This window comes from Cystoisospora suis (genome assembly GCF_002600585.1).
Source record: "Cystoisospora suis strain Wien I chromosome Unknown contig_3052, whole genome shotgun sequence".
In the NCBI taxonomy this organism is placed as follows: Eukaryota; Apicomplexa; class Conoidasida; order Eucoccidiorida; family Sarcocystidae; genus Cystoisospora; species Cystoisospora suis.
Genome location: NW_027155847.1, coordinates 13,255 through 24,302, shown reverse-complemented (window position 1 = coordinate 24,302; position 11,048 = coordinate 13,255). Strand labels below are relative to the sequence as shown.

The 11,048-nt window shown below is 49.6% G+C and overlaps 3 protein-coding genes across 3 annotated transcripts in view; 1 reads left to right on the top strand and 2 right to left on the bottom strand.

Moving 5' to 3' along the window:
* Nucleotides 1-3,754, top strand: part of CSUI_006127 (dna-directed rna polymerase ii) — a 5,908-nt gene extending 2,154 nt beyond the window's left edge. The window contains exons 2-4 of the mRNA XM_068066292.1: nucleotides 133-253; nucleotides 1,214-1,324; nucleotides 2,783-3,754. Coding sequence (XP_067921735.1) covers nucleotides 133-253; nucleotides 1,214-1,324; nucleotides 2,783-3,070 — 520 coding nt within the window. The 3' untranslated portion in view covers nucleotides 3,071-3,754. The remainder of the gene's footprint in view (nucleotides 1-132; nucleotides 254-1,213; nucleotides 1,325-2,782) is intronic.
* Nucleotides 3,755-5,633: 1,879 nt separating this feature from the next.
* CSUI_006126 (uncharacterized protein) lies at nucleotides 5,634-6,309 on the bottom strand (the record flags this gene model as incomplete). The annotated part of the gene is made up of 2 exons (XM_068066291.1): nucleotides 5,634-5,898; nucleotides 6,302-6,309. The coding sequence occupies 2 exons, from the start codon at nucleotides 6,307-6,309 to the stop codon at nucleotides 5,634-5,636; spliced, it is 273 nt and encodes a 90-aa protein (XP_067921734.1).
* A 65-nt stretch (nucleotides 6,310-6,374) lies between these two features.
* On the bottom strand, nucleotides 6,375-11,048 carry CSUI_006125 (uncharacterized protein; the record flags this gene model as incomplete). Its single annotated transcript, XM_068066290.1, has 13 exons — nucleotides 10,705-11,048; nucleotides 10,353-10,495; nucleotides 10,008-10,095; nucleotides 9,638-9,731; nucleotides 9,189-9,274; nucleotides 8,551-8,693; nucleotides 8,396-8,441; nucleotides 8,057-8,133; nucleotides 7,724-7,796; nucleotides 7,407-7,471; nucleotides 7,249-7,311; nucleotides 6,943-6,980; nucleotides 6,375-6,843 (listed from the first exon to the last, which is right to left on the bottom strand). Exons 1-13 carry the CDS (start codon nucleotides 10,868-10,870, stop codon nucleotides 6,375-6,377), a joined length of 1,551 nt encoding a protein of 516 aa, XP_067921733.1. The 5' UTR covers nucleotides 10,871-11,048.

The following is an 11,048-nucleotide window of genomic DNA, read 5'->3' as shown; positions in this document are numbered from 1 at the left end:
CTATCTATCTATCTATCGTTTTGTCTTCAGTCTGTCTATCTTGCATCTATCTACCTGTCCTTGACCTATCTATCTATTTATCTGTCTTGAATGTATGTATCTCCCTCTGTTGACTGTATGTGTGTTGTCTAGGTATGTGATATGTGTGATCCGTATAATTCATATGGAGGCTGGTAGAGTGCAGGAAGGGACAGGCATGGTCATAGTCTCATGTAGATACCAAGGCATTGCTTTCAAACCTTCCAAAGATGAGGTACGCTCTTTCCTCTCTATTCTCCACCTTTGTCTTTTCCTTGTCCTTCTTCTTCTTCCCTTCTCACCTTTCTTCGTTCTCGTCCCTCCTTCTTCTTCATCTTCGCTTCGCTGTGTAAGAACTTCTTTTCTCTCTTTCTCCGTTCTCTTTTCTCTAAAGGCTGAGCTGAAAGCGCACATAATAATGTATAGCTAGGTAGGTAGATGGGTCAAAGCTATAGATGTGTTGATAGAGAGATAGATTAAAGATAGATAGATAGATAGATAGGCGGGTCAAAGGTAGGTAGATGACTTGTATATAACGTATGCAGGAAGGAAGGGAGTCTCTATGTGTTACGATGTGTGAGGAGTCTCGAGCTCATAGTAGTTTTATGTGTAGAGATGTCTACGGGTGTCTAGACAAGTCGGTATGCACGCATAGACTTCAAGGGATATCTAAGACCTTCCCTTGTAGTAGCGCATTTCTTTAAGCTATGTCTGTGTCTTTGTCTTTTTCCTATTTTTTACTTTGCTCTTTTGCACTCCTGTGAAGTTTCTTTCTTCTCTCTTTCTTTCCACGAACACAGAAGAAGAAGATCAAGAAGGAGAGTTTTTCTTTCTTTCTTTCATTTGCCTTCCTTCTCCCGTTCTTTTGTCCCTCTTCTCTCCCTCTTCGTCTGAATGAAAGTATACGATATGTGGATAGAGTCCGACGTGATTAACCCTTTACATGTGAATATAGATAGACAGAGAAAGAGAGAGATAGTATCTTCATATACAGATAATGTGTCTCTCTCTCTACCTACATGTACATGTCGAGAGATAGAAGATCGGTTGGTAGATAGGTGTACAAGGCCTTGCTTTCATTCTTTCATTTTCTTGTCGCTTTCCTAGGTGTAGAGTATACCTATGTAGATATCCGTAGAGAGAGAGATAGGCGATATGCTTGTTTCTATCTTGTTGTGTCTTTGCTGTCCCTTAGGTGTTGGATGCAGTCATAACAGACGTGAATAAACTAGGTCTCTTTGCTCAATGTGGACCTCTTAAAGTCTTCGTTTCTCGAGCTTCCCTTCCTCCCTCTTTTGTCTATCAGGTAAAACGACATCTTCGCCTCGCTCTTTTCTATCTTCTTCAACTCTGTCTCAAGATAGTCTTTCATTCGTAGAGTATCCAGATGTTGGTCGAGACATAAGCAAATGTCCTCGTCTGCACCTCTTGTCGCTCTCCGTCATGGTGTATGTGTATATATGTATAGGTACGTATGATGATGCATGTATGCATGTATATGTCTGTATGTATGCATGTATGTAAGTACGGATATGTATTATGTATGTGCACATATTAGTCAGCTGTGTGTGTAGCTTTCTGTGGTGGAGATAACTCCTATGGTATTTATTTATTCGACTAACTATTCTTCAGCTGTCTATACACATAGAGGTGCCCATGGATATAGCAACATGTAGGTTTTCCTACACGTACAGGCGTATTATCGGATGTGTGTGTATGTAGAGGAATCTAGACTTAGATACACATCTGCTATCTCGAGAGAAAAGCATGTGTCCGCTCAACACCTGTTTCGTGTGAGATAATAGAGGCGTATAGCTAGATAGCTATACATGAGACTACGTTAAAGACAAGAAGGCGATATAGAGCTATCCAGGTCTCCATACTTCGTGCAGTCAATCAAGATGTCTGCATCAAGGCGCGAGAGAATAAAGTGGGATGAGGGGGTCTTTGTCTAGTAGAGAGGGAAGGAGGTATCGTGGTCTTTTCATCTTTTCTTTGCTATCTCTTCTTCAGAATATGTAGAGTGTTGTCTAGATCCAAGCCTGTGTATTTATCAGGGAGAAGGAGGGTAGACATGTATGGCTCAAACAGTATTCTTACGACCTTGCGTTGTCGTCTCCTTATCTTCTATTCTATGTGTTCCTGTTTTCTCATCGCCTCTCCTCCGTTCTCTTCAATCTACTGTGGACATGTCTAGAAAAGATTCCAGCAGGAGGAAAACCGATAGAGAGGGTCTTTCTTTCTGCATATCTCTTGTTGCATGCAATAGATCTCTTTTTCCATCTACCTGTCGATTTGAGAACGTCACCCCCTTGTACATATGTAGGTACTCCTTTCTCGATAGACAACAGCCGCATGGTTTCTCCATTCAAGCAATCGGATTGAAGAAAGTTGACGGATGTCTTTCTATGTGTGTATACATGTATGTGCACATAGAAAGACATCCGTTGAAGGGTGTCTTCATACATACATAGAAAGACACTCGTTAACTTTCTTAAAGATCCAATTGGCTACATGGAGACATCATCTATGTATCGAATTTCATGGAAGGAGCAAGATGAAGTTCTTCACATAGGGAGACACAAGAAGTACCACACAGATAGGAGCTCACTGACACCATGTGGAAAGAAGGAAGAGGGGAACTGAAGACATATCATTTTCATCCTCTTACTTTCTCTTCTTGTATGGAGAAGCTTGTTCTCTCTCCCCTTCTCTCTAATCTCTTATCCCTGTGTTGTTTTCGCCTTCTTTTTCTCTCTTTCAGGATGATAGCGCTGTAGGATGTATGACAGATGGAGAATGCGAGCTACGTGTAGATAGTGATATAAGGTTAAGATTACTAGGTGTTCGATATGATTCGATGAATCTGTTTGCTATAGCTACCATCAATGAAAGTTACCTAGGCCCCATACATCATAGTAATCTAAGTAATCAAGGCGGAAGTAGCGCCGCGGGATTTCTCTCTGGATTAGGCTCGGTCCACAGTTCTATTGCTGGATCACCTCCTTCTCCGAACGCCTTTTTATCTCCTCAGTCTCCTGGAGGTATTTAAAGAAGAGAAAAACGGAATCTTTTCTTTGGACGGAACGGAAACTTACTCACCTCTTTCGACAAAAGAGAAAGTCTCTCTTTTTCTCTCCCCTCCGAAAAATCTTCTGTTCACCTTTTCTCCTGGAGAAACTATATGCACCCGTGCCTATCTCTTTACCTCTGGTTACAAGGATCTTTGAGTCGACTTGTAGACTCTTCTGAAAGTCGGGGTGCAGCTGCGTAGCATTGCGGAGTGATGATGACCTTTTGCGTTAAAGAAACAGAATGGATGGCTTGAAAGGAGAATGGAAAGCGAAATTGTCAGGGAAAACGCTCGTGCGGAAATGTTTCTTTTTTTTCATTCAACGAAAAAGCAGAGGAAATTTGGCGAAGGTTTTTGATGTAGTCGTCTCCGAGAGCAGCGATAGCTCAAGCGGAAGAGAGAGGTGTATTCAGAGAGAGGTTTAGGGTAAGCTTTTCATGTAGACTTCACTAGCTTTTTTCATTCTATAAGGGCTTGCATTCAAGAAAGGGGAAGACAGACAGAGTGAAAGATAGGGGAGAAGACGACGGCAGAAAGAAAGTAAATCTTAAACAACGCTTGCGAGTACGTTACTTTGATACCGTTTCTCGAAGGAATGCGTGAAAGCTAGGTCTGCCGACCCAACTTGAGTTGTCTCTATTCAAGAGTGATAGAGTGTGTGCCAAACTAGGATTTGTGTGTTTGGTGAGGAAGAGAAATCTATCCGTTAGATTCTTGGCTTTGCGTCGCCCGCGTCATCTCAATCAACGACATAAATCATGCCCTAGAAAGGGTATGAAGATACAAACTTTCGTTCGCGTGATGCTGATATCGTACGGGTAATGAAGCGGGGTAGAAGTGACAGCTGTTTTTTTTATCCCCTCAGCTCTTCTATATCGTTTTGGTTTGTCGGAGGAATGAATGCCTGTACAGCTGACTAGAAAAGTAGACAAGGAAGCAAGAACGGGACGCATGATTTTCTCATGCTCGTGAAAGAGAGTTCGAAGAGGCACCTCACCATACACTTGAGCTACAGAACGGGTTGGTGTCTTCAAGCAATCCTTCAGAGCGGATATGTTTTTGTGTGAAGCTCTTCAGCAGGCAGCGCTGTATTTTCCTTGACCATGTGTGTTTAGTGTTACCGCAGTATCGTGAGGACAACACGAGGGAGAGTAGAAGTGTGCCTGGAGAACCATCGGGTTTGCGGTATCTTGAGGTGACACGGGTTTAGCCGTGGAGTAGAACGGATTGCACGCGCATAGGTTCTCTGGCGAGATAGACTGACCGTAGCACCATATTCCTCCACCTCTGTACTGTTCCTTCCGCTGTACACCTCGCTGTCCATTTGTGCATTGAAAGGACTGTGAATTCGTTACGTTTCTTGAGCACTAGAATGCTCTCGTTGAGTCCGTAACAATCACGCCGTGCCAGTGGAAACGGAGGACGCTGCATTCCTCCTCCTTCGCTGCGACGAAAGCAGTCCAGTAGGGGGGAAGTTGACTCGTTATGGGCAAGAGAGAAAGTCCGTCGTTCTACGGAGCGGACTCCAGGATAACTGAATCGACACAGAGAAAGGAGGATTGACATTTAGGGAACCGACTGCCCGCAGCTCTTTACGTGCAACGCCGATGCATGCTCCTGAATATCATGTAGGCATCAGCTTCCGCTTCTTGCCGGGTCGCTTCCGCACAGTTCGGCGATCCGGCATCTTTGCTTTCTTCTGTTGACTTTCTGGTCGAACACTCCTTTGTCATGGACGGCACTGTAGTAGCAGAACGAAAGAGCAATATAAAAGAAGACGCTCGGATCTCATCGAGCCGTGGGGTGGTCCAATCGCTGTTGGAACTAGAAGAAGGTACTGACCAACCGAGTGGACACTCTACTGAGGAAGCGTCTTTCAGGTCGCAAATCGTCGTACAGTCAGGTCAGTCTGTGGTCGTGAGTCTCGCGTACCGCAAGCAGGGTTACACAAGCGCCAGTTGAGTTTTTCAGCGGCGTCGAGCACAATTTTCCGGAACCTGATGGACGAGAGAGCGCAAGATAACCGTGGTCAGCCCGTCAAATTTCGAAGTCGAGTGGCGCTCTGGTCAGCTGACGTCGGTGACTGCGAGAACGCCCAGGTACACACGGATCGAAGCCCGTGCCTTACCTTAGCTTGCATAGTCCGTTCATATTCGCCGCAAACCTGTTATGCCAGCACAAAAATGCGAAGACTAAACTTGACTGTGGTGCGAGATTCTGACAACTCCCGTGACGACAAGTCTGTACTGATGCACGTCGGCAGCGGAACCCTCGAAGGGTTTTGAAGTGCCCGAACTGTACAATCTGCGACACGTGACCTTCGCATGAAGTCAAGTCACGTGTGTCCGAAGTAGAGTTTTAGCAACCTTCCACTCGCACAGCCTCTCTGTCTGTGCGATAGTGCTACAGGAGCCCAAACTCAAGTCGCCCCGACAATAGATTCTAGGCACGCTGCTTCCGCACAGCCGGCCCGCAGGTGCCTCGGCCGGACAGATATCGAACTACGGCAAATACCACTCTCTCATCCTCGTAAGAGAAACTCCTACTTGAACGTCTCTACGCAGACGAGGGCGTCCGGTTTCAAGCAGCCGTCCAGAAAACATTCTGCCCTAGAACTCTGGGTGTCCCCCTCCTTGTCGCACGTGGAATTGTCTGCGCTGCTCTGCTTTTCTTCACTCTGAGGCGGGGGGGGGGTGGCGCGGTTGCTTTTTGCCGAGGAGTCGTCAGGGTCGAGGAGTCCGCACTGCCGAAGAAGCGGCGTAGTGGTGAGATTGGCTATGACAGCGACGTCGAACTTTTGAGAGTATCTGCAAGTGAAAACAGCATCTCAACCCAGAACCTATGCTTCTCGCTGAAGCGACAAAGAACTCCTCGTGTGCCTGTTGGGTACATGGGGAAGCAAACGATGTCAAAAAAATATGTCAGCTCAGCAGAGCATTCGACGGCGTCACGAGACGAAAGCTCCCAATCCCTACCCATACATGGACAGTAACGGTTCAACTGAGTCGACGATCCATGTGCCTTTCTAGACAGTACCACAGGACAGCTACTTGAGTGTCCCCTCTAGAGACAACAGTTCATTGCCGCGAACGGATAGTTAGCACAAGTGGAGAAGGCAATAGTCCGACTGGGAAAACGCCTTTCATTCGAGTGATGTACTTGCCTCTCTTTACTTAGTATTTCGGCTGCATCTCCCTTCAGCAGGGTCACTTTGACATTCTGGAACCCTGCCGCGTGCGCAACACAAGAGGCGAAAACCGATATCAAGCCTCAGAGGACGCAGTCAAACATGGGCGACGCTGCACAATGCCGCTCGAACAACTTTACCTCTGAGTAGCTTATCCGTGGGCAGAGGGACATCTCCTGCTTTACGAGTGTCTGTGGTCTTGCCCGCGTCTGCAGGCCCGTCTCCGACTGCGGCTCCGGAGTCGGAACTCGTAGGTTGCTTGTCCGATGGTGGATCCGTGCGATCAGAATAGTCAAGCGACCGAGTACTTTCGCGCGACTCCTCTTCTAATCCCTCTTCGCTTCCCTTTTGGCGAGGGGGGTCGTTCTCTAGTATCTCTTGGCTCGCCGTGTGGGTAAGGGGCTCTTCCAGACCGGAGTCTGACTCTTTCCCCGGTGTGCCAGCCCGGGTACTCTTGGTAGATTCCTCAGGAGAGTCCTCCGGCTTTGTTGCTTCGGAGCGGGCTGACTTCTTCTGTGACTCCAGCGCGAGGAAAGCAAGTTCAGTAGGTGTAGGATAGGGGGGCCTGGGAAGACAAGGTGAACGACTAAAGTACGGCTTGTTACTTTCACCCGATGAGGGAGTCCGGGAAAGTGCGAGACAACCATGAGTGCGTATGCCTTACTTGTCTTCCCCGTCCGCCTGTTGCGGTAGAGACAGTTCCTGAGGCACATAAAACCGCGACAACGTACGAAAGATTGCAGTGTTCTCTAGCGGCGCAAGCTCGTAGCGAGAAACGAGAGTCTTCACTGGAAACGACCTACCAACGGATTTCGACGTGGCTGTCCCGCTTCTGACAACTAGCGTTGGCCAGTCTGTGTGCAGGTGCGCTAGACTGTCCAAGCTTTCTTTCACTCCCCAATGTGAGGTCCGCTACAGAAAAGTTTGAACGTGACTTGCAACAAGAAGGTATATCGCTAAAAACACGAACCTGTTCCTCCTGGAGACCGTAGATGATGGACGTCAGGTTGAAGGTCGCGATATCCTGTGTGTGCTGCAAACACGCCAAGAGCAAGGCAAAAGGAGGGGTCAGGCTCCCGTTGCCGGCAGCCCAGTCATGTCTGGCTTCAAGACAAGGGGTGTGCTTACGTATCGATGCTGTTGGTTGATCTTGCGAAATAGGCGGTCCTTGTAGCATTGACGAGTTTCCACCCCTGAGGAAGGAGGTAACAGTCACCAGAACCAGCGGCGGGTCGGTGGGCTCTGCTGTCGAGAAAACTAGAATCTGTGACAACGAATACACTGCATTTTAGTGCATTCGGGTTTTCATCAAAAGATCGAGGAGTTGCCTAGAAACTAGGGCCTGGCGTCTCGGTTAGAGTTGCCGGTAAAACCTTCCCACTCGTCTAGGTAAAGCCTTGGAACACTCGCGATCTGGAGACGTCAGCCGGACGGCTCGTACGTACCGTATGCGCAGAATGGGCCATTCACAATGTCTCCCCAGAAGCCTCGGACTTTAACAGATTGTCCTCGCTTCTTCTGCAGGAACAAGAGAAAGCCGCCCGGGCGACGGTTCTTCGAGGTATCTCTCCCACGTGCTTCTGTTTACCGGCACCAACAGAAGGGGAGCCACAACTGTTGCTTTAATGCTCCTGTGACAACTCGTAAGCTGCGCCTGTGCAGGAGTGGAGGCTTCTTGAGGTGCCAGAGCTGATAGTCAGATGTGCCCCGCGGCTTCTTCGTGTGCGCCCAACTAAATCTCCCCACCTCTGCCGGTGAGGCAGGGAGTCGCCACTCACATCCGTGGCCGCGGTGTATGAGGCCAGTGTTCTGTTGGGCTCGGTCTGCTCCGCGAGACGAGCGTCAAACGCGATGCCTGTAACAAGTCCAGATACGGCCTGACGTCTGAAAATACCCGGCACAGTTTTCGGTGAAACTCTCTCGGTCCACCTGGTACTTTGTCGCAACGCAAACGTCGCCACGTGCCAAGGGGGAAGCCGGCACTCTGGATGGCGCGATCGTAGACTGAGTCTTTGCAACTACCAACGCCGTCGCCCTAGACTCTCAGACGGCGACATTTCTGTAACAAGAAGGGGTTCCCAGTCACGGAATGATCCGAGGGGCTAGGAAGCTGTTACCTGTCAGAGCGAAGCGTTTATACTGCCGCCAATGAATAATGGAGGCCTGAACGCAGAGTGCGGTACGCGCGACCGTCTCTGATCGGGGAGCTAGCCGGTCTCATATTATCAGTCGCCGCTGAATGTACGGCGACTAGGCAGATTAGTCGGCTTACAGATGGTGCTAAATTCATCTGGTAGTTCCAATCCATCAAGTTGACTTTGAAGTCATATCTCTCCGCGTAGCAGTGTCTGAGCCGCTGGTCCCGAAGAGTGTCGACGTCGAACTTGATCAACGTATGCCATGTTTCTATCGCCTCTGCGGGTGACAAACCGAACATACTCCCGTCTGGATGCGCATATCGGAAACACTCCCGTACCGGTGATCCGGTCAGGCCGCCGCCCGAAAAGCCACGCGAAGGCAAAGCTAAGGCTTCCTCTTCTTAGGGACGCCGAAGCAGACTGACTGATTTCTCTTCAATTCCACGCAGCAGGTATGGAACACAGCTGGGGACGCTAGTCAATGCATTTGACGAAATACTGCCGGCACCTGTACGCCCCTGCAGTCAGTCAATTAATAGTCGAGACATCTATCCTTGGGGCACTTTTTGCTTTGTATGGTGCACTTCTCCCGAGTAACGCTGTCGGCACACCTTTCACCCTTCGGGCGCCTCTCTTGCCGCTTCTAGGCCATGGCTGTCCCCGTTTTCGAATGCCATGCACCACAAAAGTTGCAGTATTTGTACCAGGGAAAAAGCAGACAGAGGATGCACTAAACGATTCTTGAGTAGGGTCTCGCGTAAGGGAAAAGTACCTTGTATCTCGTCTCGCTGTCTGTGCTTGAGGTGAGAGAGATCCAGCAGGTTGCTAAGTCGGTGGAACCGCTCGCCGCATACGAAGCTGCATGACACAGCCAGGAGATTCAGAGCGTTAGACAAGCTCTGGCCGCGGGATGGGGAGCAGAGTGTACTGCAGCCGAACCTTACAGGGCCGTCCTCGGTCATCTACCTCGCCCCTCGGGCAAGATGCTGCTAGGAATGCCGGAAAACCGCTGCCCTCAAGAGAGAGACGACCACTCGTAACCAGTTCTGGGCTTGTCGTGAAAGGGGCGCAGATTCTGTTCACCCTCTCGGCATCTCTTCAGACCGGTAAGCCGCCGCGGTGGGGTGCTACAACCCTGTCAGAACAGCGTACAAAAGGCACCTTCACTGAGCACTGCGCTGCAGCGGTGGGAGCATTGTCAGCCACGTTCTCTCGACCGACTCAGTCAAGTACGCTTGACGTTGCTGTATGTTGGCAGCGGTCTTGGAAAGCAGGCGGCAGTTCGCATAGATGTCGAGAAAAGCTTCTGTCCTGTCTGAGAAGGCGAGTTAGAGAGAAGAAAACAGGAAGGAAAACTGCCAGCCATCCATCGGTGTCCGAGTCACGAACGCCAACGTCGCCTCAGCTGACAGCACCGACCCGGCTTTGCATCCCGCCTTGTTACGTGCCTCGGACGGGTTCACTGCCGCTGACTCGCTGTCGGTCTCTTTGTACCGCTCGGCGACTATTGTGTACGGGACCTTCCCGGAGGTGCTTTCCAGATGCGCGAACTTCTTCTCGACTGGCCAGTCGAACCACCAAGAGGACTCACCTCTCAACGACAGCGCCGTATCGTTAATGACGTCCAGAAGAAGCACGTGTCTCGCCAGCACTTCCGCCGCCTCTTCGTGAATAAAAAACTAAGCAGGGACAACAGCGAGATCGAAAACATCGGCCAGGTTTCTGTTCGGTTCGGAACGGCCTGCACGGGCACACTCCGAGAACCTGCTTCACCACAGATGCTCAAATAAGAGCGGGCATCCTGCTATGCTCCTGCGCATGAGTGTGATTTTGAGAGCTGAAGCACATTTTGTGCACAGCTGGGACCGCATGACTGGAGAGTTCATTGGTTATGACACTCAACAATGTTTGAAGCGACAAGTTTGTCTTGACTTACATGTAGTTGTGCTGACCGGCGCTCATGCTTCCACAGACGAGATGCAGTTAGTAAGACGTGATGCAGATCGCCCAGTCCAAGTAACAAAACATTTACTGCTTTGTCGTCTTCGCCCGGCTTGTTTTCTGTCGCTTCTCCAGGTCCTGAAAAAGGATTGAGTGTCGCCGCACCCCCCACGAGGCTCACTCTGGCCGTGTTGCGGGTGTATCGCTCTGCGCCACTTCTTCATTTTGAGAAATATAATCCCGGTGGAAGGGAACACTATAGCAGACTGACGCCAGCCTTCAAGCTACCTACTCCCTGCCAAGCTCCGTGATTATAGTGCGACGGTTACCTCTTTGAAGAACCACACCTCGGCATCCGTCATTCGGTCCGTCGCAACCGTGTTTGGCCGGCTGCGGGCCGTTATCTCGCGGCGGTTCAACGCCGTGTTGCTTCAGCACCTTGCAGATGTCTAGCGCGGGAGCCGATGCCCAAAACCGTACAAAACCCAGACCAGAGGAAACATCGGTTGCCATTGGAGGGGTTTTTGAGAAGGATTCAGAGTGGAGAAAAGCTGAAGTTGGTCAGAAGAACCTAAAGAGTCGGTGCTTGCTTAGACCGTACAACTGGAAGCGCGGCCCTTCGGCAGCATGAAGGGGTAACGAGGCGAATCGGTCGGGAAGATAATAAGGGATGGTAAGAACGGGTCGAACC